Below are 24,894 nucleotides of genomic sequence, written 5' to 3' on the forward strand. Positions count from 1 at the left end.
CCGATGCGAAGACTGGCGTTTTCACCACTTCCAACGGCGTTTCCATGCCGCATCCCTACGCTGTCCTGCATGCAGGCACCGAGGATTGGCCAGATGGTGCTCTGCTGCTGTAAGATTTTCACCTGATTGACTCTTTGTCTCATTGGTGCGTACTCATGTCTTGCAACCTGAATCGAGGCTTGCTTTCTTACGGTGCCCCGCCTTGCAGCGATCGCGAGCGTATCCCCGAGCGCGTCGTCCATGCCAAAGGTGGTAGTGCACACGGTGTCTTCACATACACGCGCCCAAATCCAGAACTCAGCAGAGCCAAGCTTTTCAGCGAGGCGGGCAAGAAGACGCCCATCACAGCGCGCTTCTCGACTATCGGTGGGGGGTCAGGAAGTCACGATGCAGCACGCGACCCTCGCGGATTCTCCATCAAGTGCAAAACTGAAGAGGGAAACATGGACTGAGTCTTCAACGAAACGCCTATCGTTTTCCTGCGTGATCCGACAACGTTTGTGCACTTCATCCACACGCAAAAGAGGCACTCTGCTAGTTGCCTCACCCATGCGGACGATTCGACGCGCGTTTGGGATTGGTGAGTCTCTCCCGCAAAATTCTCGCATCTAGTATCTCCCGGGTGGTCACTGACACACTTGCTTCGTCATGCCTTTCAGAGTAACCCCAAGGCAATCCATCAGATGGTCTACATGCTTGGCCCGAGTCGCATTCCCATCGCAACGCCTGCCGAACTGCAAGCGGCAAAGATCAAACCGTTCGACCTGATGTAGACGTGGGACCGCAAGAATTTCCACTCCACGAGCTTGGTCAGCTTGAGCTAAATAGGAACGTCCCGAACAACTTTACCGAGATCGAGCAGAATGCTTTCAACCCTTCTCACCTCGTTCCGGGCCTGGAATCATCCGCAGACCCTCTCCTTCAGTCACGCTTGTTCTCCTACCCTGAAACGCACCGCCACTGCATCGGCCCCAACTACCAGCAGCTGCCAGTGAACATACCTTCTGCCATCAAGCACACTAGCGGCATGTACAACTTCCAGTGCGACGGTGCTTCCACGTTCCTCAATCAGGGTGCGCGTCCGATCCATCTTTCGTCACTTGATCCACCGCACTTTATTGCACCCGACTACGAGCCCTACCGCGTCGCAGAAGCCCAAGACGGTCACGCGACCTTGTTCCTCTCCGGTGTCAGCCCACAGGACTTTGTCCAGCCGCGCGAGCTATACTGCCGCATATTCAACGACACGCAGAGTGAGATGTTCCTCAAGGATGCCAGCCGGCACATGTCCACAAGCACAAGCAAAGATGTGCTCGCGCGCCCCATCTCGGTCTTCCACCAGGTCGGTGTGCCTCTCACAGCGCAAATCGCCAAAAATGTCAGCGTGCAGAGTTACGAGAAGGATCTTGCCAAGATGCGCTTCATGGGCAGTCACAACCATAGCGCTGGCTTGTCGACTCAGCAGATGATCGTGAGTCCCGCAGAAGCGTGATTTTTTTGCTGGCGAAAGTGCTGACCGTTCATGATGAATGAACACTCACGCTCAGGCCGAGCTTTACCCGCAAAAGTACTATAGCAACGGCAAAGGTGCGCCTCCCAGTAATAGTAAATTTGACAAAGGCTACGCAAAGAGCAACGGAAAACCCAAATTCACTCCCAATGACAGTGTTGCAGGTGAGTACAATCCGCGCCGCAAGCATCAGGAGCCAACCTCTCCTCTCGCCAAGGTGAAGCAAACTTTGAGCTAATCATCTTGATGCACGGTTTGCGCCCCGCATCTTCTGCATGGTAATGCAATTTATCCTGTATTTGAACACTGCACGTACTGCATAGAATAACAGTGACTACCTGTTCCGAATTGGTGGCTGCGTCTGTATTGGCACATGCGTGCAAACGAATGTTACATGCTGCAGAGCAGCGTAGCCGAGAGAACCTTTTATGCACATCGGAGGCCGGATGAAATGAAGACGGTCAGCCGCTACGGTAGGTGGTAGCAATCATCGTTAGAGCCCATAGGTTGCCCATGAAAAAATGCCCTGCATCGTGGATGGTCGACGGTGACGGGTTGTACTTTCCTCTGCAAAAGCCAAAGCGCACGTTGAGTGAATAGTGTACTTTTGCACAAAATCTTCTCTCCATCTTACGGTTCATCTTGTTTATATTGAGTGCCATCCCTTGTCGACGGCAGAGGTACAGCTTAGGCGTATGTCGGTCGACGCTGCGCCACCTTGGTTCGGTTGGCTATCTTCCTTGGCTTCTCGGGGCGAGAGGCCATGTCCAGAGGCGCTGAACTCGGAGAGGGAGGGGAAGAGCGAGATGAGGTAAGTTCGACTCTGGGGACAAATGGCGAAGGGAAAGGGGGAAGCCAGGACGCACACGCCCATGCACAAGAGGAGACTCGAAAGTGAAAGCACGACTTCATTAAGGATAGAGGCGATGGAATGGATGTTGGTAGGAGGGTCTCTGTAGGAGCGTGAAATTGGATCACGTGACTAACCGTTATCTGTCGCGCACCGCGTTGCAACCGTGACGGTGCGACACCTCCAATCCACCTACAAGCCCCCACCACACTATCGCTAATAGTAAAGGTAGAGGAGGGCTCCCTTTGCAGTCCTACATGTTGAGCACAATGAGTGGCCAAGCTCTTACTCTCCATGTTCTAACCTGTGTTGTTCTCGAAGTCATCATCCCTTCACACTATAAGCTGGTCTTACTAGCCGAAAGGAAGACACCTAACAGCGACCCGAAACCTTTCCCCTTTTGTTGCTCGATTGCACGTTGAAATTTCACAAAATGGCGACCTCCGTACGGCCACGCAGCAGCGACGGTAAGCCAAAGAGCGATGCATGGGCCAATCGGTAAGCCCACTAGTTCAAGCTGCTTGAATGGAAGGATCGGTCTTCTCACTTTGCCCCGCCTGTCCGACAGCTACCTCCTGGGAGAAGACACTTCCTCACTGGCCATCCCACAAGACTCAAGCGGAATGAGCGCCTCTAGATCGTCCTCCTTCGATGAAGACCGCAAGGCTCTGCGGCAGCTCCACGCGAGCACCCTCGCCACAAGTGCAGGGCTGACCATGGGTCTGGCCAGCAGCATCAGCCGAGATCTGTACTCCAGCAGCGCGACGAATGGTAGCAGCGGATCAGGGGCCAACTCGAGATGCATATCCCTGACAGCCCCATCTACCGGCGGGGCGTACACCTCGCGATCTTCACAGCCGTCTTCGCCTCTTCTTACCCCTTCTACATCCTTTGCGCCAACCATTGCGGATCCGATGTCGGGTGCACTTTCCAAAGTTGTCGGCTCTCTCGTCGAGCCGCAAGAGACACGGGACAAATGGAACTGCAAAAGATGCCACAGCATATTTGCCAGGGACGCCACCATTTACGCCGCACCTTCCTCCGGCACCATCTCCAGCTCTGCGGCTACTCCCGCCGCCGAGGAATCGCGGGGCAGGCAACCCGCTGACTCTGCATCTCGAAGCCGTAGCCGAGATCGATCCCCAGCAACACGCGGGTCCGATCCGGGTGCCTACTACTGCAGGAGCTGCTACATTGCACTGTACGCACTTGGGTCTTGCGCGGGCTGCACACACCCGATACTCGGCACGACCAAAGAAGATGGGCCTTTTGTGCGTGTGAGCTCGACCGACGAGCTTTACCACGGCCGCTGCTTCAAGTGTGGTTCGTGCGGCAAGGGAGGCGGCAAGCCGCCGCTGGGTGATGGAATCGAGATCATCATCGGCATGAAGTCAAAACCAACGTGTTTGGAGTGTTTCGACAAGCCGATGAAGCTTGCCAGTGTGCAGCCGGCCTCCGGTACACACTCGCTGACAATGCCACCATCCGAGGGAGAGATGCAGTCACATGAGCTACAGGGACGGAAGGGTCTCAGCGGCAACGCAGCGAGAAAAACCAAGATGGCTGCGAGCATTGCCGAGCTGAGCAGGCGCTTTGGAAAGGGAAGTGCTGTCGGTGCCTCCTCGGGTACAGGCCTGAAAACCAAGATGGCGCCACCTTCGCTCGTTCACTCTCAGCCTGTAGGCAGTGGCGGTGGCGTCACTAGTTCAAGGAGCACGAACTCCTTCAGCGGGGCAGCCTCCACGCCTTCGCCTGTCATTTCACCTTCCTCCTCCTTTGGCATGGGCATGGGCACCAGCACCGGTCGACCCGCGTCGCCGACAAAGCCAAAGCCGCTAACCGCCCAATTCACCGGCACGAGGTTCAATCTCGCTGCATTCCAGTCCACCCGGCCTGGGCATCTGAGCAGGAGCGACTCGCGCAGCAGGAGCTTGAGCCCCGTTAAGCGTGCTTATGCGGACGTACCGCAACCCGCAAACGCGAGTAAAGCGGCGGACGACATAGTACCGACAGCGCGCGCGAGCTTCGACGTACCGCGTTCGACATCGAGAGTGGACAGTATGCCAGCTGGCAGCCACGCTGAGGCCGCTGCTGTGAGGGTTGCCTCGTCGAAGTGTGCCCTTTGCGGCTTTGGGCCATTCGAGGGTCTGCAGAAAGGTGTGCAGGAGGCAGTCATGGTTGGCTTACAGAGCGGCGAACAGCTGCATCGCGAATGCTTCAACTGCGGCGTGTGCGCACATCCAATCGACGCAAGCAAGCCTTTTGTCCGCTTGGAGGATCTGCTTAGCGCGGGGGTTGGGGCTCAGAGCGAGCTGAGTGGTGACCTTGGCAGGCGCGAAGGGGTGCTCAAGAACAAATATGCTCACACGGCCTGTGCGCCAATCTCGCTCATTCAACGGCCATCAGCAACATCTGCCACAGGCGCTTCGCACACTTCGGCAACGCTCACCCCGCCTGCGTCTTCAGCACAGGATCATGCAACGCACCAGCGTACACCTCGTTCGCGCGGCTCTTCGCCTGCTCCCAACGACAAGGCCGGCCCAGTTCTTGTCAGCAGCTATCTGCCCAAGCAGACGGGCATTAGCGTGAACGCGAATGCGGTGCGGACTGACAGCAAGGTTTCCGTGCCTGCATCCATACCTGCCTCTGCTCATTCCCATCCTTCTATGCGAACGTTCAAGCCGACTGCGGGAGCGGCTCCACCGACCAAGTCGGCCTTTCTCACAGGTTCGGGTACGAGCAGCGTACATGCTAACGGTACCCCGCTCCCCAGCGAAAGTAGCAGGAATCCAGCGGCAGGAATGTTCGCAACACAGCCAAAGAAGCGCGCCACCAGCCCCGGTGGTGTCCAACAGCACACGTGGGCTACCAGCATGGGTAGTGGCACTACGACTAGTACTGCCCCTTCTGCGGCGCGCTTTGGCGGCATGCAAGCGTGCCCAGCATGCCAGCGCACCGTCACGGCGCTCGAGTCTGTTCCTGGCCCGCGAGGCACGCGCTGGCACCGCGCTTGCCTCGTCTGCTGCGGCGACGGCGGTGCCGGGTGCAGAGTGGCGGCGCGCAAGTGCGGCAAGAAGCTCGATTCGGGCGCCAAGGTTGACGCGGAAGGCCGGGTTATGTGTAGAGATTGCTTCGACAAGACTATGCGCGAGAGCAGGGTTCTTCTCGCCAAGTGATGATGCAGGCGGTACTGCTCGCTGTATCCACGTGTAGAGGGCAGATGCGAAAAGAACCCGTGTGCCACACTTGGCGCAACCCTACATCTGTACTCGTACATCAATGCATTCGAGTCTGTCTGGGTGGTCTGGCAAAGTGCTCCCACGTGTGTTCATCAAATACAAGCTAGTTGAAGTAGCTAGTGAGCTATTAGCTGGCCACTTTCAAACCAATCAACGTCTCGCTACAAGCTTCGCTTTGACGGAATTTGCAATACCTTCAACCCAACTCATCACAATCTTCGCCGTCGCGAATTCGCGTCGCCACCTTTCGTAGAGAAAGAATTGTCGATATGCAAGGGTCTTGCAGAGTGCGATCCAGCTGTGGCTTGAATCGCGTGAGAAAGTGGATGTGATGCATGCCTTTGCATTGCTGTTGCTGTATTCGAGGAAAGTAGAAATAAACTTTGAGGAGGCAGTTAGCACCCAATCCATCACCCTTGCCCTCTCATCAGACAGGCCTTCTGCCATCCTGCTGCCCTTTCCCGCCCTCCACTCATGCACCTTGCATTCCCTCGCCCCTCTCTCCGCTGTCCTCCTCGCCTGCTCACTCTGGCCTTATCCTGTACCCGGCCAGCCGCTTACAACCCAAGCACGGCACCGTCGCGGCAGCGCCTCGGCTACCATGGTCCGTTTGGCGTAGGCGTCTCATGGTACACCACTTCGCAGCTCACAAATCACACCGTCCGCTACGGCTTGGATCCGCATACAACGATGCTTCCGGCACACTCGAACAACAGCGTCACATACCTGACTTCTAGGTGGGCTGCATTTTCTTTCCTTCAGTACGATTTATATACCTTTATGTTTTTACTTCCTGACACCTGAAGATTTTGATATTGCTAGCAAATGGAATAGCCGCCCCGTCCTCGATGATCTCCTGCCGAGCACCAATTACTACCAGAGTATCGTCATCTCGACCGCGAACGAGACATACCGCTTCACGACGGCATGTCTTGCCGCTGATCTGCGCCGAATGACCGTTGGCCTAGTGGCTGACATGGGCACGCTCAGAGACCTCGGTCTCAGTGATCACTGCCGCTGTTCCATAAATGGTCGCGCCGAGGAATCACGAGGTAGGCGCTCGTTCATTCATCCCAGCCTGCTTGCCCCAGCTGACATGCAGAGTTTGCGGCCCTGTCTCCTCTGGCACAGGCCAACTGTGATAATGGCTGGCAGAAGGGCTTCACCAAGTCAAACTGCCCGCAAGGCCATACGAATTTCACCGACTACACGAACCGCTTCCGCATGCCTTCGTAGCTCTCGGGTGGCCTGAAAATTTTCTGGTATAACTTCGACTACGGCATGACGCATTGACGCATCGGATCTTCTTCAGCACCTAGACAGACTTTCCTAGCGCGCCCGACGAGTCGCAGCCGGGCGCCAAGTACCACAAGGGCTCCTTTAGCGCGCCAAATCAGCAGCTAGACTTCATCAAGCCCGACTTGGCCAAAGTCGGTTGCCTCAGGATGCCTTGGGTCGTCGCGGTGAAGCAGCGACCGTGGTACACGGCGGCGGACGTGTTGAGCCTATGCACGACGCGCCAGCTAGCATTCGAGCCACTGCCAACCCAGTACGGCGTCGACATTGTCCTGCAGAGTCACGTACAGATTAGCATGCGCATACCGCTGACCACGAACAACAAAACCGACCCTAACGGGCGGAACAACCCCTCTGCGCCGTCATGCATCATCTTCGGCGCCGCAGGCCATTTTTACTGCCTCGACGCCATTGCACAGCACCCACCCGCGTTTGTCACGTACGCACAGCACTCGTCCTACGCCTTCAGCAGGCTCACAGGTTTCAATCGCACGCATTTGATGCATGAGTTTGCCGGCACCATGAACAGAAATATCATCGACTCCGCTGTGCTTTACAAGGAGCACTAGGATTGCATCTGCTTCACATGTGATTAAAGACCCCCCCCTACAAGGCCCGCGTGGTCACCCTCTCGCTGGCTTTTCGCATGTCACAGCTTTGTGCCATTTTCCCTTGCCCTTCGAGTGCCCGCGGTTATTGGCTACCCTTTTATACTTGACTACTTGCCTCGATGTTCCTTGAACGTCTCGGCCACGGGCCTCCCTTTTTTCAAATCCGCCATGCACTTCTCGTCCACTTCCCTCCCCCTTTGCGCCATTTCGCACACCTCCCCAGCCAGCGATGGCGGCACGCACACGACGCCGTCGACGTCCGCGAGGATCAGGTCCCCCGGATGCACAGTCAGAGGTAGGAATACGGGATTGTGTGGCTCGGAAGAATTAGTATGTGGACAGGTGGGATCCATGATTTCGACGGGCACCTGCAACTCTGAAGGCCTTGTAAAGGTTGATTGACCCAGCGTCGAGTGACCTCGGGAAAACACCTGAATACACCACGCCTTTTTCAGCTACCAGATTCGTTCCGATGACGCTTGAAACTATTGGCTGATCTCAAGAGAGCGAATGACTCACCGCAAATCCAGCATCTCGATGTTCTGTCAGATCGCGACACCGTCCATCAAGGACGACCCCTTTCACACCGAGTGCCTGAGCACGCGCCGTCATGAGCCCTCCCCATATGGCTGAGCGACAATCTAACAGCGGCGCACCCAGGTAGCGTTTGATGTCAGTCGTGACTTCGTGAGCGAATGCGAAGTAGCCCACCCACTTGACGGAGCAGTGACGATCATGACGGACCCCGGCTCGGCCGCATCGACGAAATGCTTTGCCGGTTTCGGTGCCGACTCTTCTGTTTGCGATACCATCTTGAGAGCGATCGACCTCGGGGTTCAGCAGCTGTGCACTTCCAATCTGCTGCATGACTCCACTTACTTTCACCGTGAAAGCTGGCCCGCAGATCCTCGTCTGCCGTGCAAGGTGCTGGGGGCTGAGCATGTCGATGCCGGGCAGATGGCCGCCGTGTGGGAGCTTGAGCTTGATCAGCGCATCTGAAACCTCGCAAGTCGAGTATTTCCCGAGCTTGGCGGCCAGAGCGGCTGTAGCGGGTGAGGAGGAACCAGATGCCTCAGAGTGTGAAGAGGCCATCGTGATGACGTGAGCACCTGCTGTTGTTAGATTTTCCATCGGAGAGCGCTGCGGCGATACCCGTCTGGGGTCCGATCGGTGAATTTTGGGGAAGGGGGGGGGTCTATGACGTAAAACGCTAAATTTTTCTACTTCGTGCCGCTTGGAGCATGGTCATGGCTGGTAGAGAGTCGAACGAGTGAGCCGATCTGGTTGAGAATTGAGCAGGTAACCAGACGTGGCATGGAACGAGTCAAAAGGATCAGACCAGGTGTGGGTGGTTCGTGCGCGGTCCTCGGAGTCTCCGAGGCCGCTCGCTAGGCGCAAGCTCAGCAGCACCCATGCTCACGGGCCACCCACACGGGCCACGAATCCGACTGAAGCACACAACATCCTTCCCCCCCCTCTCAAACAGAACCACATCCACCAAGTCTTCAATGCTTGCCTTGCTATCCACGCTGGGTGTACGAAGGTAGCATCCAGTAAACAAAGCGCAGACACCGCTTACCAGAATTGTCTCAATATGAGCCAGCAATACTCCTACGCCGGGGGCGGAGGCTACGGAGGTGAGTAGTCAGTCTCTCGGCCTCAGCGGCTGGCATCGTTCTCGCCCCGCTCGAATCGTTCGTGTGACCAAGGCAGTCTGTTTTGCCTTGACTGCGGTGCACAGCCACTCTTCATCGCCAAGAGTAACCTGCCTATCCTCGCGGCTGCGTGCTACATACTGCTGCCCAATCCACGACAACTCTTGCTGACCTCGCCTCCTCCTGGCACTATTACACAGCTCCACCCCCTCAGCAAGGCTACGGCCAGCAGGGCTACGGCGCACCACCGCCTCAGGGCGGCGGATACGGTGCACCTCCAGCACAAAGCGGAGGTGGTGGCTATGGTGGCAGCTACGGCCAACAACCCCCTGGAGGAAGCGGCTACGGCGCCCCACCAGCCGGCGGCACTGGCGGTGGCTACCCACCGCAACGCCCGCAAGCCTACTCGTCGCGCACAGGCCCACCTCCAGGCGCAGACCCGCAGCTGTGGCAATGGTACCTCTCTGTAGACAGAGATGGAAGCGGGACTATCGGCCCACAGGAGCTGCAGCAGGCTTTGGTCAATGGCGACTGGTCCGCTTTCGACCTCGATACGGTCAAGATGCTTGTGAGGACATGTGGTTGGCGCAGGGCTTCCGGCACTCAACTCGCCCAGACTGAAAGTTCTACCCTCTTCTCTCCCTGGCTCGTGTGCAACTCTGCAGATGTCCATCTTCGACACGGATCGCTCAGGTCAAATCACCTTCAACGAGTTTCAAGGTCTTTGGAGGTATATCCAAGAGTGGCAGAACGTCTTCCGACACTTTGATCAAGATCGCTCTGGCACAATCGACTCGAATGAGCTCGGCAACGCGCTCAAAAGCTTTGGCTACAACCTTTCGCCTCGCTTGATCCAAGTCGTGCAGCAAAAGTACAGTGAGTGGAAATTGCAGCTGTCCCTCACCCCAATCCCCTCCTCCCCTTTTGCACACGCATCAGATTGCGATCTGGCTCAATTTTCAGAATATGAGTTCACGCAATCCGCTCTGCGCTCTGCTTGCGCTGGACTGAGTGCACATCGAGCTTGTGCGCGAGCGGTAACAGAGCACTGATTGTCTGTCCAAACATTTGTTCCCATCTTCTCCTGTGCATATTCACATGCATACAAAAAACGCGCACACGATCACTCACACGCAGTCGTCTCCTCTACTACCTCTTCAGGCGGGCTGAGCCGGGGCAATGGCATCACATTCGACCGCTTTGTGCGCGCTTGCGTCGTCATCAAATCACTCACGGAGAGCTTCCAGCGATGCGACACGCAGCGACAGGGCTGGGCGACGCTCAGCTATGAGCAATTCATGGAGATCAGTGCGTACAGCTTTGTGTGAACCACCTATCTGATCGACTGACACCTTTCCGTGCTCTGCCCGTCCCACCAGCCCTATCCGCCCCATAAATGGCGTCCAGTCACATGTGAACAAAGTCTTGTGATCGCAACAGCTTCCTTGTACCCTTGCAGACCGCACATGGGCGCTATCATCCTGATACACCGGCACAACAAGGTCCGCATTAAGTTTGTATTTTGCAGTGACGAATGAGTCTACAATTGAGCGAGTTCGAGCCATTCCTTCAGTGGAAGTGCAGCTGCATTATGGCTTGGGAACAGTGACTCGGTCAAGAACCGATCTGAGCCGAATGATTCAGCGATCGTTTGATGCAGCTGTCAGTGAATCTGAAAAGAGAAGGTGGTTTTTGACACACTCACCGAGAGCCTCCAACGACCCATCACCCCCATCAGGTTGAAGATGCTGCTGCTGGTCGCCAGATAACGTGAAGTCACTCGGCTCAGATTCGCCTGTGGTCCATCTATTGGCGGCATTCGCTTCGGCTACATTGGCAGCAGCAGTAGCACTACGGTGCCAGGGCACATATGTGCCATTCTGATCGCCTGGCGCATGTGCGTGACCGGAACCTTGATTTAGAGCATGTGCAGCAACCGACAGCGGCGGCGGTGGGGCTGGATACTGCGTGAGTGCTGGGTCTGTGTTCGCTTGCTCAAAATGCGCCAAAATGACGCGCAGATGTGCAGCATAATTGCTCGCCAAACCTTGACGATGTGCTGTTACTTTGCCAGCAAGCTCCAAGTCTTCCGCTAGCTGCCGAATCAGCGTGAGCATGGCTGGTACGTCGGCACGCGTATGGCTCGCAGGCGCAGTTGGCGATGAGGAAGATGATACCGCTGGTCCTGTCGCTGTGTGTATGTTATTCGCCTCCAGCTCTGTGAGGCGCAGAGTAAAGATCGCACAGTAGCATGCTGTAACCGCGGTGCTGTTTTGCGCATACCGCAGACGTTCAGGTTTTTGCGCGCGCACTGTTTTGATTTTCAACACAGTCAGCACGAAAGCCTCCAAGTTACCACCACACCTTGCATGCTTGCATGGACTCACGGAATTCCCGCAAGTACGACGTAGCGTGCGTGTATGCAGCAAGGTAGCTCGGTTGCAACACGTTGGCGCTCAGTCCAGGGCTGCGTAAAACGTGCGATTGAAGCAGGAGACTGGCATAGTGAAAGTAGAGCAGGCCACTTTGCAGTCTCTCCTGCGCCATTTTGCTTCTCCCATTAGCTGTCGCTATTGAGATCTCAGAGGGACCTGAGGATGCCGTCAAGCTTCCACCCTCGCTGCTGCCGCTGAGCAATTCACTGCACCAGGTGGTCCTCCACGACTCGAGTTCTGCATCGCAAGCGCGTCGAAAGGTGTCAACCAACGCTTCGCGCGATGCCTGCTCCCAGTCAACGGATGACAGATCATCTCCCCCGACACTTGCGCCTGCGCCTTCGCGCCCGAGGTCCGGGTCGACATCGATGTCCACATCAGCTTCCCGCCGGGAACTGTGCGCGTGCGACGCATCATCGCGCGCAGCCGAGGCTCTGGAGGTTCTCGACCCTTGCCCTGGAGTGAGGAACACGTCTCCAACGCTACGCTCCCAGAATTCCGTCAAGCGACTGACGACACGTTGGAGCTGCACTAGCGCGACAATCGCTTCGTCGTCGGGTATCGCGAAACCGTGGCTGGCAGCAGGTAGATGCCATTTATCGCACTGCAGCACGACAGGGTCGTTAGCTGCGCTCAAGGTTGGTCTTCGACCTGTGTGCGCAGAGAGTAACTGCTCAAACAGGTAGCAATTAAGCCATGTTCGCTCGCGATTCCGCAGGCGTCTGTGTAATGATTCTGTCGGCGTAGCAGCCGCACCTGAAGGTACCGGCGCTGCTGCATCGTCGTCCCAGCCTGCTCGAACAGGGGGAGGTAACCGTGTCGAGAGCATCTTTCCATTAAGATCCAGCTCGGCACCCATACAGATCGCATGACCCAAAAAAGCCCAGCTTCGGTCAGCCCTGCCGCCGCCGCTGGTGTTCAAGCTCGGTGGCGGTGGGTGAAAAGCAGCGGCGATGATGAGCGCTTGGACGAGCTCCACGCTTCGAAAGCCCTCAAGCATGATGGCTGGCAAGATGATATTGTGCACGTGCTTGTCGAGTTGATGCGATTTGTTCGCCCAGTATGCTCCACCAGAGTCGACGCTTGAGCTGGGGCCGGAGCGTCTTGACGGGCGAGAGCTGTAGCTCGAGGTGAATTTTGATGCGAGCGCGCAGATGACGGCAAGCAGGCCATGTGAGCGCCGACGAAGGAAGTTAAATGTATGGAGATGTGGATCGAGGACTGTGCGAGGCCAGCATCATGAAGTTCCAGCTTTATGGACGGTTACTAAACCAGCAACTCGGTTCGACTCACGCGTAAGCGACCCATTGATATGCCGCATAAAAGTGTCAAAGAGCATCTCCGCCTCTTCCTCTTTCAGCAAGGCGGCGCCAGGCTCTTCCTTCGCCTTCTCTTTTTCATCGCTCCGAACGCCACGTTCAGGAGACGACTCTTGCTGCAATTTCTGTGGCAGCACAACGTCAAAGCGAGGCTCTAGGTCCAAACGCTCAGCGTAGAGGCTAAATGTAAAGCGCGGACGTGTCATGAGCTCATTCCTACCGGGGACCGGCGTTGGTGTCGGCAAAGCATCAACAAGGCCGAGACTGGCATCAATGCCTGATCCGCCGGCAGCAGAGAAGACTCGCTGTACGTGCTGTAGGCGCTGATTATGCAGCTCGATCTGCTCTTGTAGCTGCCGCTCTCCTTCTTGCTGGATCTGTTGCTGTTGCTGTTGTGACGATCCATGCAGCGGTATGGACGGTGCGGGGGCAGGAGTGGGGGGTGGTGGGCGGATGCGCGACGCACCAGCTGAGGCAAGTAGCTTAAGGGGGTTACTCAGGGCTGGCAAACCCGCATCGGCGTCATCTCCTTCGACTAAAATGGCTCCTTGATGGTTGATGCCTGTGCCGACCACAGCCTCCTCATCATCAGGGATGACACCGTCGTTGGGATAGGGCGCGTGACCATATGCCGAAGACGACACGTGCCTGCGTGAAGGACCGGAGATGGAGCGGCTCGGCGTAGAAAAGAATGTGGAAGCAGAGAGGATGGATGTATCTGCACCTGCAGTGGCAGCTCTCATGGCCGCCGCGTTTGGGTCTTTTGGCCGTCTACCGCGTCGGTGAGCGTGGTATTCACATTGCTTGCAGAGGCGTCGACACCTCTCGCATGTTGGCCGGTGCTCATCGAGCGGCCCGGAACATCGGACCTTGCTATTTCTGCATTCCATGCACGAGACCTTGTTTGGCCCTTTCCCTTCATCTTTGTCCTTTTTCTTGCTGATACCCTTTCGTGAGAGTTTTGAACTGGGTGTGGCGGGCACGGCGCTGCCGAAGAAAGTCGCACCCGCCACGGATGCTGCTGCTGCATCCGCCGCGGCAACGCCCTGCGCGTCGTCTAGTGAAGCTGGCAGGGATGCATTTGCACCGTCAGCATCACCAGAAATTGCTCTTTGTTGACCTGGGTTTGAGCCGCCAGGGGCTGGCGGCGGACTCGGCATGTCATACGCAGGCGCTGGAGGCGGGGGAGGAGGCGCAAGCTCCTGGTTCGACACGAAGTCCTGCGCTGGTACCAGGAGCGACGCGTCTTCTACGCCACTATCGTCTGAATTCGCAGCAGTATTCGCTTCCACGCTGCTGACGCTGCTATTAGCGTTGATGTTGCCGTTATGGCGCGCGCCCGAGGTTAGAGGATGAGCGTCCTCTACAGCGATGCGAGGGCGCTTTTGTGGTTGGGCTGTGACAAGTCTGTCCGCGTCGCGATCGGCAGCGTCCGCTTTGCGCTGCATGGCGACTGTTCTCTGACTTTCGCACCCGCACTCGAGGCGATCTGTACGCCAAGCGTACCTACGCCAATCCCCGAGGAGATGGCAGAATGGTTGCCGCGCGTTTTGGATGCGTCTCCAGCAATTGGAACAGATGCGACATCGTGAGCTGGGGAGTATGGGGTGATCCATCGAAGGATGTCATCAACTTGCAGGCCGGATGCCGTACTAACGGTGCATTTTCACGGATATTTGTCGTTGAAAAACTTGAGACTATGCTCCATTTTACCGTTCAAACTGCTCCCATCTATGGAATCCGTGGCATCGACGCCGTAATTACAGGAATTACCATACTTTTGCAATAGAACCGGGACTCTTCCAAATCCACTTTAATCCTCCTCGACAACTCCACCTCCAAAGCCCATCAAGGAAGAGCGAATCCTTGACAGGCGGCGCTGCGTGGTACCCGACGCTTGTCGATCGGCGAGCTTGGCATGGAAAGGGAAGCCTATCAATCAGCTTGATGCAGACGCCGCAATGCCCTGTCAGTCGTCCGCCGTCAGAGTCGGAGTCGAAGCCGTAGCCCCTCCATGCTGGGCGAAGACTTTGTCGGGAAATGCGGTGGAATTGCATATGCTGCAAAATTGCTTATGTAATATAGTTCTGCTGCACAAGCGATTCATCGAAAACAACAGCAAGAAGGACGCATTTTCGATCACCTTAACGGCGGCGGATGAGTCCTTTAGGCGTTGAGGCATGCACCGCGACCTACGCACACCACTCTCTTGCAGGCATCCGGTGAGGTGCAGTAGTGCCGTAGAATATGTTAGGCCCCGAAGCAGCGGTTCGCGATGCACATCCTTCGTTGCTCCTCCGACTCGTCTTCGGATCCGCTTCCAGGTCTGGGGCCTCATTATCGACGGGCAGTGGCAGCAGCAGCGAAGTGGATATCCTCGCTGTGCGCAGACGGCTTCAATTCACCATCATCGTCACCGTAGCTCTTTCTTCTCTCGCTACCGCCGGCGGCGTCCTGGCTTACCAGCGTCTCATTCGCTCATACAGGCGGCACGATCTCGAAGATTCGGCACAAGGACGTGGACATGCAGGCAAATATGGCCAATCTCGACGAGGGAAAGGAGACGAGACTGATTCGCTCAGGGGAAAAAGTCGGCTGCTCGACTGTGGAAGTCCCGCTGGCTTGCCTTCTGATGGCGCAAATACACCGCGCACTCGCACTATGTCGGCAGTAGACGTGCTCGGCGACCTGGCATCCTTGGATAGCGCAACTCCGGACAGCAGCACTGCCAGCCCAGCGCCGCGCTATCTCGGCACCCTGACAGCTTCTATGCCAGGCCCTGATGCTTACCGCAATATGAACCTACGACGCAAGCAGAGCCGTCCTGCGATGAAATGGGACGAGACCCTCCTACGCGAGCAGCTCACACGCAACTATAGCTTTCTAGGCGAAGAGGGCATGGCTCGTGTACGCAACTCGTTTGTCATCGTCGTCGGTGCCGGAGGCGTGGGCTCATGGGCTGCGCTCATGCTCCTCCGTTCCGGCGTTTCACATCTCCGCATCATCGATTTTGATCAAGTCTCACTTTCCAGTCTGAACCGACACGCGTGCGCAACACTAGCAGACGTCGGCAGACCGAAGGTCGTGTGTCTCGCCGAATACTTTGCCAAGGTTGCGCCATGGGCCAAGGTGGAGGCATGGGTGGATGTCTTCAAAGCTGACGACGCGGATCGGCTGCTGCAAGGCGACCCAGACTGGGTCATTGATGCGATCGACTCGATCGACCCAAAGATCGACCTGATCAAGTATTGCTTTCAACACAATATCAAAATTCTCGCCTCCATGGGTGCAGGCGGTAAAGCAGACCCCAGCAGAGTGCAAATCAGCGACATTTCTGATACGTTTGAGGATCCTCTCGCCGCCTCGGTCCGCCGGAGGTTGCGCGCTTTCGGCATTCCTCCTTTGCCGCCCAAACAACATCACTGGGCCCCTAGCAAGAAGGAGTTGAGGAGAGTAAGGAAGGCCCAGGCAGAGCAGACCCAGGCAGAGCAGACCCAGGCAGAGCAGACCCAGGCAGAGCAGACCCAGGCAGAGCAGACCCAGGCAGAGCAGACCCAGCGGAAGCCGGGGGAGAATGGAAACCTTGGAAAGAATAGTGCCAGCCTTACCAGGCGCGCAACGAATGCCACCATCACAACTGAGAAGTTCGCGAACGCACTAGCGCAGACGACAAGCGCACCCAACGCCCCCGCCAATGCAAGCTCGAACGCGAATCCTGGCGCAGCTGCCAGCATGCCTCCTCCACAGACGCCGCAAAGTTCATCTTCACGCACAGGCCCGTCTGCACGAAGGCACTCTCGTCGCCCATCTTCGACATCTTCTCTCGGCTCAGGCGTCTACTCGACGCCCCTCTCGACCCCGAAATTGGAGGCCGACGATGAATCGTTCGATGCTGCAGGCGCCGGTCCTCTGTCACCGCTGGAAGACGTGTTGGAAGGCTCAGAAAGCGAGCATCGGTATACTCCGCAACAAGGCTCAGAAAGTTTAGGCGATGCCACCGTTAGCATCGTTGGAGCACCAGAGAGCATGGATGGAACGAGACCGTACGCGGAGGGCGATGGTTTGCAGGAGGTGGTGCCCGAGTCGGAAGCCGACAAGCTTGAGATAACTTCCGATGGCGAAGGTTCTGCGCCAGGTGCGACCGGAGGCACGGATGGAGCGCCTGGCGAGGAAGGAGAGGCTGAGCCGATGATGATGATTCCTTGTGTGTACTCGACGGAAAAGTCCGACGTCACGCTTCTTCCTCTCCCCGATGACGAATTTGAAAAGGGCAAGGTCGACGAACTCAGTCCGCTCGAGCAGATGCGCGTGCGGATCTTGCCTGTTCTGGGATCCATGCCCGCCATGTTCGGCCTGGCTGCTGCAACTTACGTCATCTGTCAAATTGGCGGGCATAAGATCGAGCCTTTGGCGCACAAGCGGAGGCGGAAACTTTACGACAAGGTGAGTGTCTCCATTATCAGCTTCTGTTCCTGCCAAATGCTTACATACCCGACGTTTGTTCATACCCTGTCTTGCTTTTTGCAGATCTACTCGGACCTGGACCACAGCGAACGCCGCCATCCTCCTTTCCGCACCGCGTCGGATGCGCCCCCGCCCCTGTTGTTCAATGCCAACGACATTGCTTTCCTCTTCGAAGAGATCTTTGCCGGCCGGACGATCGTGCCTCCGTTCGAGAGCCTGTCTCATGCACAGATGATGCGCTGGGACGCGTCTCTACCGTTATCGTGGAGCAACATTGCGCTCTTCTCGCGCACGCAGGCAAAGATCCATGAAAAAGAGGTGCTTGCACAGGGCAAGAGTCCACATGCTATTTGGGGCGAGGGCGCTGCGAAGCGACTGCGCGTGTGTCAGGCGCGAGAGCGCTATCTACGCGAAATCCGCGAGATGTAATGCCATGCTGTGATAATTTACATCGGATAGGATCCAGTGAGCCGCTTAATGGACCGAGAAACTTTACAAAGTGCTCAATTTCGACATTGGCGTGATTGATTCTCGGTCGGCTCCAGAAGCCACTGTGTATCTCCAGGTATGCCGATCGTCCTGCAGGACGAGCAATAATGAGCACCATACACCAAAAAGAAGACCACAAATGTGTCCGAGCTTACCAGCACTCATCAGCTGCTTGCGGTAGCGGGTTCAGCGTGCGGTGTTTGGTTGCTTTTTGCATATACTCGGCCATGGCCGCATTGACTTTCACTTCGTCTCCTTTGTAGTATTCGCGCATCGCCTCCTCCTTGCTCTTGTAGAACTTCCAGAGGTATACAGCGGCCAAACTCGGTATCTCAACGCCTGTGCACACAGATTTCCTATCAGGTGGTGCACCAAATAACTACTCACCGCAGAGCAGCACCAGCAATCGGAGCCATGCATCTCTTTCCTTTTCTCTTTGTGTCTTACTACCTCTTCGTACTTGTATCCCCCCGAGACGCTTCGAAAGGGACAAGTATGACAGCATACAGTCAGCGAAGCGAGGACACCCAATGTGATTGTGAAGGTGAAAGGCGCTCACTTCATGTTGCTGGGCTCTTCTCCCGGCAGGTGCCTAACGAATGCCGGCTCATTCGCGTCTCTGACGGTCAGGCCGACAGTAACGGGCTGTAGTACAGGATAGCTCTTGCGTCTCTTGGCATCTTTGAATGCTTTGGGACCGTACGAGGGTCTCACCTTGATAAGTGACGCCTCGGCGTTTCTAGGCTTTGCGTGTGCCGGTGCCGGTGCTGATACTCTGGTGCCTCTCGAGCTGGGGCCCTTTGAATGTCGTTCGGCTGCTTCACCCTCTTGCCTTTGCGACGTAGGAGCTCTGGTGGTAAAGTCGGCAGCTCTGGAGCCCTCGGTATTTTCAACACGAGGCAGGTTCTGCTGTCCACTTGTATCGCGGGGAGGTGAAGGGTCCGTGCGTTGGCAAGATCTCTTGCTATCATGAGCATCAACAGTTGGTGTATTATTACTCCCAGAGGTGGATGCTTGTTTTATTTCTGTCTGGCGCGTGTCTGTGTCCACCTTTGAGCGCTTTGATGACCTGTCCACAGAATGACATGAGGCGTAACCGGTGCTGCCTTCTCCGACACGCCTCGCATTGCGTGCTCCCTTCTTGCGTTCCTGCCTGTCTGCTTTCTCCTCCTCCAGCTTATGATAGAACTCGGTCCAAGCTCCGTACATGTCGTCTAATGCCGCTCGAGCCTCGTTGAGCTCACGCTTCAGCACTTCGTTCTCCTTCTTCAATCTGGTGATCTCGTCGAGCAGTGAGAATGAGTGACGAACCTTAGAGGAGGAAGCGACGGCTTCGCCGGCGTGTTCTGTGCGACGATCATGCTGGGACATTATGACTGCATGCGTTCGCTCTTCATTGAAAGCCAGGGAGATTTTGCTCTTGACAACCACCTATCCGTACATGCCCCGTTGGTGTTCCTTTGAGGCTTCAGATAGGACGCGGGCAAGGGTTTGGACGTGCGGTAAAACGGTTGCTTTGACGGCACCTGTCCCATACGTGAAGAGAGTTCCGGGACGCGAGAACAACACAAGTAACACGCTCTCTGTCTGCCGCGACGCGCCGACGCGACTGAACTCCAAACAAGCGTACGTGTCAATAAGAAGCACGAGAGCTTCATGTAGATCATTGCAAGGTCATGAGTGCGATATACAACAGTGTAGCAATGCGAGTCAAATGCGAATGCTTCATTAAAAACGCGGGGGTATCGTGTCATCAACGTGTGCGCAAGCGCTTGACCAATGAGGATGTTTCCCTCGCAGAGGTGCTCTGTTGTAGGAGCGACTGAAAACGTGCAAGCGAGCAAAACTCAGTCAGCCGCATCTCTCCATTTGCCAAAGGGCTCATGCACGTACGATCTGGAGCGAGGACACCTCGGCGAGTGCATCTTCTAGAGCACGCTTTTGGTCTTGCTTGCGTGGGACATCTGGGGTGGTTGTGGTACAGAGGGAAATTAGCTGCGTCATTACGGCGCCCCGATGAAGGAGACGCACCAATAAATGGACGGTTGTCCTGCGGCTGGTCCTGTTCAACTCTGCTGATAGTGCGCTTGCTGGCGAGACGAGCGAGCTCGACGTCTGCCCACAGCCTCTCTCGTCTGCGAATGGCCTCAGCGCGCTGGGAAGGGATCGTTTTGCGACTGATGATCGCTTCCTCTGTAAGCTTTTCCGTCGTCTCTGTGAGCGTCTGTACCCTCTTTGACAAGACCTCGTCAAAGGGTTCGACAGCTGAAAGGCACGCATAGTCAGTAGGCCATGTATGGGTGCGCATGTAGGCGCCAGCCACGCTTACAGTATTTTTGCTTCAGGGCGTTCTTGAACTCCATGCCATTGACCTCTAGGTTCGGCTCCATCCGGCGTCGGCTCTCTTGGATCCACTACAGAACCTCACATAGCGCAGGTCAGACAGACCCAACCCACCCTCTGAGCAACATCGACAGACATCATCAGGACACACCTGGTCTAGCGCATCAGACGCGACCTGCTTCGCATCAGGCCCACTTTTGCCGCTCTGCGCGGCGAGTTTGCGGTTGGCGACACTCGCCGCGTGCGCAGAGATGGTCGCTAGAACATGGTCAAAGTCCTCCGTGTTGCCGAGGCTGAGCTTGGAGAAGTTTTCGGGCATGTTGGAGGCTGCGTTATCGTCGTAAGGCCTTTTGTACCCTCGTGGTCTGGCATGGTGATTGTTTGTGAGGTCACTTGAGTTGTTGTTGCAGTGAAGTCTGACCCGATGCGGCGTGGAACTTCAATTGACTTCGGCCAACGCGAGGAAAAAGGGGACGCGCGCACGCGACGCCTCTCGAGAGTCTCCACTCTAAACTGTTGGTTGTGTTGTTTCCAAACTGCTGGTAGCATCGGATAGCATAGTAGAAACACTCTCGCACTCTACAACAGCACTCGATTCTCAACCCTGACTAGCATCAGCCGCTGCTTATCTCACCCTGTGCTCGCTTTCAGGCGGGCAGACAGGCCGCGGGAACCTGGACAGCACCAGCTGTAAAGCGACACACATCGTCGCACGTCTGGCGACCGGCCCCAGTCTCGCCGGTCTTCTCCCCTGAGCACGCACCTGCCCCCCGAGTCGGACGAGGAGCGCGTCATGACATGAACGGGCACTACGGATCACCTTCACTGTCCGACGCTCCGCCGGGGCAGCGCGGCAGCGCGCCTCCGCGGGCGCAGATTGACGCAAAGAAGAAGCTAGTGTGCGTCGGTGACGGAGGCTGCGGCAAGACATGCCTGCTGATCACCTACTCGGAAAACCGCTTTCCCGAGGCGTACATCCCGACCGTGTTCGAGAACTACGTCCCGATCGTGCAGTTTGAGGGAAAGACGATCGAGCTCGCTCTGTGGGATACTGCTGGACAAGAGGAGTACGACCGATTACGACCGCTCAGCTATCCAGAGAGCGATGTGATCCTCATCTGCTTTGCTGTCGACTTTCCGGTCAGCCTCGCAAACGTGCAAGACAAGGTGCGCTTGCAGGCATGCTTGGGTAAAGGGGGATTTTTCGTACAACGACTGACACCTCTTGCTCGCAGTGGTTCCCCGAGATCAATCATTTCTGCGAAGGAGTCCCCATTCTCTTGGTCGGGCTCAAGACCGATCTGCGGTCGGATGCGCACGCGCTCTCGATGCTCTCAGCGCAAGGAACGCGTCCAATATCGTACGAGCAGGGCACCAAGGTCGCCAAAGAGATTGGCGCGGCCAGGTATGTCGAATGCAGCTCCAAGACGCGGAGGGGCGTGCAAGAGGTGTTCGACGCTGCACTGAGGGAGGCGTGTCGAAAAAAGTGGGCGAGAAGGGCAAGCGCTAAGAAGTGTTTGGTGCTATAGAGAAATAGGAAGCACTCAACTGGACTCGTACGTCAGGCAGGCATCATCTCCTTGGCACCGCTTGATGCTCAACCAGATCGACGCTTTTACCAGCGGCCGCTCGCGCACGCCATTCCAGCATGGTTTCATTGCACCTTGCAAACCACCTCAACTCAATGTAGGCATCGGACGTTTGATTGTAGCATTTTCCTTCGACCTTGTACCAGCAAAGCTCACAACAGGCACGTGCGCTGCACGTACATCGCATGGAACAAATTTCCATGATAACATGAATCAGTGTATCGTGTCGCTTCATTGTCTGATCGCCCGCCACCCTATGACCACTTCAAAGTTTCATTTACTAGCACAGTGCAGCATTCAAGCCGCCGAACGTCACTGGCAGAGTTCTGAACACCTGAGTGAGAACTGCTAGGCAGGTGCCGTCGAACGCTCGGCGAGATGAGGGAGGCAAGGGTGTTGGCCTGCGTGTCATTGCACAGTGAATCCTCCTCCCCCTCTCCTCACGGGACTCCTCCATTTGCTCGATCAAGTCACTGGCGCCAAAAAAATGTTTCCTCGCGAGGAATCCTGCTTCTATTGCAAGAAATGTTTCGGTACAAATGGCAGTATGTTATGTTCACGAAAACAAACCCAATTGTATTGACAGTATGGTAGATATTAAAGGTGATTCTTACAATAGTACCGCTCGGTAGGCATAGTTGGCTTGCATTCTGAATCATATTGAGGGTATACCATAACAGCATTTATAAACGTTGCTTGCTGCCAAGAGCATGATTACGCGAGGGGAAACTTGGTTTTGGCACTAGGCACTTTAGCAGCCCTGCCTGACTTTCAGGCGGGGGTCACCCTGCCAGAACCTGGGCTGACAACTGCCCTTTTCTACTATGAAATGATGATCTGTACTAATAGATACCCTTGTGCCGACTCCCGTGACACGGATTTATTGCAAAAAGTGGATTGGAAGCAAGCAGCTGGTCTCTCTGCTTCTTCTGCCTGCCTCTTTGCTTCCATATTGCATGCCCATCATCCCATCCTCTTACAAGGGGTAGAGAGACTTGGCAGCCCTTATTCACCTGTGAGTTGCTGTAAAGGCTGTGCCGCCCAGCTTGGCCGTCAACGATCAGCTTCGCGTCGGCGACAAAAGGTTGTTTGATTTGCGTACCATAAGGTGTTGTTGTATAATACATTGAAAGAGGCTCGAGCCCGATCCGTTCCACTTTTCCAAGTACAAAGCATCAACGTTGCACCAATCGGTCGATATGAAGCGTTGACCGCGTTTATAGAATGCCGATGATATCCTCCTAAAGGGTTGTTTCAGTTAGTTGGTCACAATCTACCGGCGCGATTAACGCTTCATGTCGACCTGGCACTCTTCAAGTTAGGCGGGAGATGCCTGCCTACTCGCTGCCGCCAAAACGCCCATTTCAAGTTTCAACGGAATGCGACATGTGCGGGGTGGGGACAGCGGCTGTATGTTCTTTCTATTTTGGGGGAGAGAGGGTTATCAATTATCAGCGACAGCGGGTGCGGGATCGGAGGTGGAGGCACTGCACCTGTGTTCCATCATGATCGGCGTCTCAAGCCTCACATCTCATTTGCACGCCATCGCTGGCTGGTCCATCATGAATTAATAATCAATCTCTAGACTGCCCTTCTATACTCATGTAGGATGTTCTCCTCGATAGCTGGTGGCTGCGCGCGCCAGCAGCGCTAATGCAGCCGTCCATGAGTACAGCCTGGTCGTCGAGGGCCAAGTGGCTCGCCGCGGACGGCTTCTGGCGCCATACATACGCCATTCACAGCCAGACCCCCGGCCCCGCTGTCACCGGCGAAAAGCCTGACACGTTCCGCTTCCACGTGCAGAACAAGCTCCCCACGCAGATCAGCATGCACTACCACAGCGTCTTCCAACGCAACGCTTAGCAAGCCGGTGTGCCTGGTGTGTCCCAGTGGGGCATCCTGCCTTACTCCACCTACACGCACGAGTGGACCGCAGAGCAGTATGGCACCTCCTGGTACCATTTGCACTCTTGCAGGACATACAACGATCGCATCTGTGGACCGCTCATCATCCGCCTCAAGAAGCACACCCCATAGCCCTGGAGTCAGATCAGCAACAGCAAGGCCAACCAGGCATCCATCGAGGAGGCCTACCACAACGCCGCCAACCTGCTCGTGCACGACTGGCGCCATGAGAATATGGACAGTGCCCTGACACGCTATCGCGACATTGGTCAGGACCCGTACTGCGTCAACTCCGTCCTATTAACAGCCAGGGCCGCGTCGTCTGCCACTATGTCGACTGGCTCAAGTCCCAGGCCACCATCCAGGGGCTTTATGCATCCTCGTCCAATGCCACCGGCTGCGTCGCGCCGATCATCAGTTTCCTCGACCGTGTGTCCGACAGCAACTTGCGCACCTGCACCAACACCTCGTCCGCGTACAGCGTCTACGAGTTCACCGCGCACGGCAGAGCAGACGAAAAGTATGCCGCCATCAACGTCATGAATACCGGCGGCACCTTTGAAGAGTCCTTCAGCATCGACGGCCACGATCTCTGGGTCGTCATCGCCGCAAAAGGTGCAGGTCCTCGACCTCCAGCTCGGCCGCGCTACACTACCATCGTGCCCCTCGAAAAGCCCAACGGTGACTACAGTGAGTCGAGCATGGTTCGCTTTTTGTTTCGTTTCTGCTTAACGGTTGATACCACTGGGCAAGCAGTGCCACTGACCGCCTCTCTTTTCCTCTGCAGCTGTACGCGCCACGCTGTGCAACAAGCTCCCGCAGATTGCCTCCAACGACACTATTTTCCGCGTTAACAGGCCTCAGTGCGCGCCGTGACGGCGAGCACTGCCAACGGAACCTGCACGTCTGGACAAGCACCAAGGTGACTCGTCCTCCAGCGACGCGCCGGCCAACCTGCAGCAGACTTTCATGCAGGCGCCAGCGTCGCGCACCAACTACCTCCGCGTCGTCATTGGCACGCCTGTCGAGCCGATGGCACAGGTGTACATAGCCAGCCCACAGACGGATGGCCTGCCGCTGCCAGCCGCACGCTGGAGCAACGGCTGGAAGGATGCCAACGCCGCACGACCACCAACAAGCTCCCCCGTCGAGGATGCGTCGATCCGCTACATGATCAACGGATCCGCCA

The 24,894-nt window shown here is 56.3% G+C and overlaps 11 protein-coding genes across 11 annotated transcripts; 6 read left to right on the forward strand and 5 right to left on the reverse strand.

The window, feature by feature from the left end:
• Positions 1-44: 44 nt before the first annotated feature.
• On the forward strand, positions 45-1,748 carry K437DRAFT_268920 (heme-dependent catalase; the record flags this gene model as incomplete). Its single annotated transcript, XM_013387174.1, has 4 exons — positions 45-109; positions 209-366; positions 774-1,471; positions 1,548-1,748. 4 exons carry the CDS (start codon positions 45-47, stop codon positions 1,746-1,748), a joined length of 1,122 nt encoding a protein of 373 aa, XP_013242628.1.
• Positions 1,749-2,630: 882 nt separating this feature from the next.
• Positions 2,631-5,660, forward strand: K437DRAFT_257229 (uncharacterized protein). The gene is made up of 2 exons (XM_013387175.1): positions 2,631-2,858; positions 2,929-5,660. Exons 1-2 carry the CDS (start codon positions 2,794-2,796, stop codon positions 5,534-5,536), a joined length of 2,673 nt encoding a protein of 890 aa, XP_013242629.1. The 5' UTR covers positions 2,631-2,793; the 3' UTR covers positions 5,537-5,660.
• A 94-nt stretch (positions 5,661-5,754) lies between these two features.
• Positions 5,755-7,464, forward strand: K437DRAFT_294968 (uncharacterized protein; the record flags this gene model as incomplete). Its single annotated transcript, XM_013387176.1, has 4 exons — positions 5,755-6,336; positions 6,422-6,651; positions 6,702-6,831; positions 6,933-7,464. The coding sequence occupies exons 1-4, from the start codon at positions 6,074-6,076 to the stop codon at positions 7,462-7,464; spliced, it is 1,155 nt and encodes a 384-aa protein (XP_013242630.1). The 5' UTR covers positions 5,755-6,073.
• K437DRAFT_257231 (RraA-like protein) lies at positions 7,430-8,818 on the reverse strand. The gene is made up of 4 exons (XM_013387177.1): positions 8,386-8,818; positions 8,222-8,318; positions 8,026-8,147; positions 7,430-7,937 (listed from the first exon to the last, which is right to left on the reverse strand). The coding sequence occupies exons 1-4, from the start codon at positions 8,635-8,637 to the stop codon at positions 7,614-7,616; spliced, it is 795 nt and encodes a 264-aa protein (XP_013242631.1). The 5' UTR covers positions 8,638-8,818; the 3' UTR covers positions 7,430-7,613.
• A 282-nt stretch (positions 8,819-9,100) lies between these two features.
• Positions 9,101-10,557, forward strand: K437DRAFT_274708 (EF-hand; the record flags this gene model as incomplete). The annotated part of the gene is made up of 5 exons (XM_013387178.1): positions 9,101-9,143; positions 9,362-9,729; positions 9,827-10,037; positions 10,299-10,469; positions 10,541-10,557. 5 exons carry the CDS (start codon positions 9,101-9,103, stop codon positions 10,555-10,557), a joined length of 810 nt encoding a protein of 269 aa, XP_013242632.1.
• A 108-nt stretch (positions 10,558-10,665) lies between these two features.
• K437DRAFT_257234 (uncharacterized protein) lies at positions 10,666-14,525 on the reverse strand. The gene is made up of 4 exons (XM_013387179.1): positions 12,890-14,525; positions 11,549-12,817; positions 10,867-11,472; positions 10,666-10,787 (listed from the first exon to the last, which is right to left on the reverse strand). Exons 1-4 carry the CDS (start codon positions 14,361-14,363, stop codon positions 10,702-10,704), a joined length of 3,435 nt encoding a protein of 1,144 aa, XP_013242633.1. The 5' UTR covers positions 14,364-14,525; the 3' UTR covers positions 10,666-10,701.
• A 551-nt stretch (positions 14,526-15,076) lies between these two features.
• On the forward strand, positions 15,077-17,852 carry K437DRAFT_294972 (uncharacterized protein). The gene is made up of 2 exons (XM_013387180.1): positions 15,077-17,358; positions 17,443-17,852. The coding sequence occupies exons 1-2, from the start codon at positions 15,163-15,165 to the stop codon at positions 17,806-17,808; spliced, it is 2,562 nt and encodes an 853-aa protein (XP_013242634.1). The 5' UTR covers positions 15,077-15,162; the 3' UTR covers positions 17,809-17,852.
• On the reverse strand, positions 17,793-19,327 carry K437DRAFT_257236 (uncharacterized protein). The gene is made up of 4 exons (XM_013387181.1): positions 18,428-19,327; positions 18,256-18,346; positions 18,024-18,166; positions 17,793-17,958 (listed from the first exon to the last, which is right to left on the reverse strand). Exons 1-4 carry the CDS (start codon positions 19,237-19,239, stop codon positions 17,883-17,885), a joined length of 1,122 nt encoding a protein of 373 aa, XP_013242635.1. The 5' UTR covers positions 19,240-19,327; the 3' UTR covers positions 17,793-17,882.
• Positions 19,328-19,512: 185 nt separating this feature from the next.
• On the reverse strand, positions 19,513-20,599 carry K437DRAFT_257238 (uncharacterized protein). Its single transcript, XM_013387182.1, has 5 exons — positions 20,363-20,599; positions 20,198-20,282; positions 19,900-20,133; positions 19,762-19,832; positions 19,513-19,690 (listed from the first exon to the last, which is right to left on the reverse strand). Exons 1-5 carry the CDS (start codon positions 20,528-20,530, stop codon positions 19,622-19,624), a joined length of 627 nt encoding a protein of 208 aa, XP_013242636.1. The 5' UTR covers positions 20,531-20,599; the 3' UTR covers positions 19,513-19,621.
• Positions 20,600-20,885: 286 nt separating this feature from the next.
• K437DRAFT_143174 (putative RHO1-GTP-binding protein of the rho subfamily of ras-like protein) lies at positions 20,886-21,992 on the forward strand. The gene is made up of 3 exons (XM_013387183.1): positions 20,886-21,378; positions 21,447-21,697; positions 21,781-21,992. The coding sequence occupies exons 1-3, from the start codon at positions 21,010-21,012 to the stop codon at positions 21,803-21,805; spliced, it is 645 nt and encodes a 214-aa protein (XP_013242637.1). The 5' UTR covers positions 20,886-21,009; the 3' UTR covers positions 21,806-21,992.
• Positions 21,993-22,153: 161 nt separating this feature from the next.
• K437DRAFT_143162 (uncharacterized protein) lies at positions 22,154-22,563 on the reverse strand. Its single transcript, XM_013387184.1, has one exon. It carries the CDS (start codon positions 22,481-22,483, stop codon positions 22,271-22,273), a length of 213 nt encoding a protein of 70 aa, XP_013242638.1. The 5' UTR covers positions 22,484-22,563; the 3' UTR covers positions 22,154-22,270.
• Between the last annotated feature and the right edge of the window lie 2,331 nt (positions 22,564-24,894).

Source organism: Tilletiaria anomala, assembly GCF_000711695.1.
Source record: "Tilletiaria anomala UBC 951 chromosome Unknown K437scaffold_55, whole genome shotgun sequence".
Classification (NCBI taxonomy): domain Eukaryota; kingdom Fungi; phylum Basidiomycota; class Exobasidiomycetes; order Georgefischeriales; family Tilletiariaceae; genus Tilletiaria; species Tilletiaria anomala.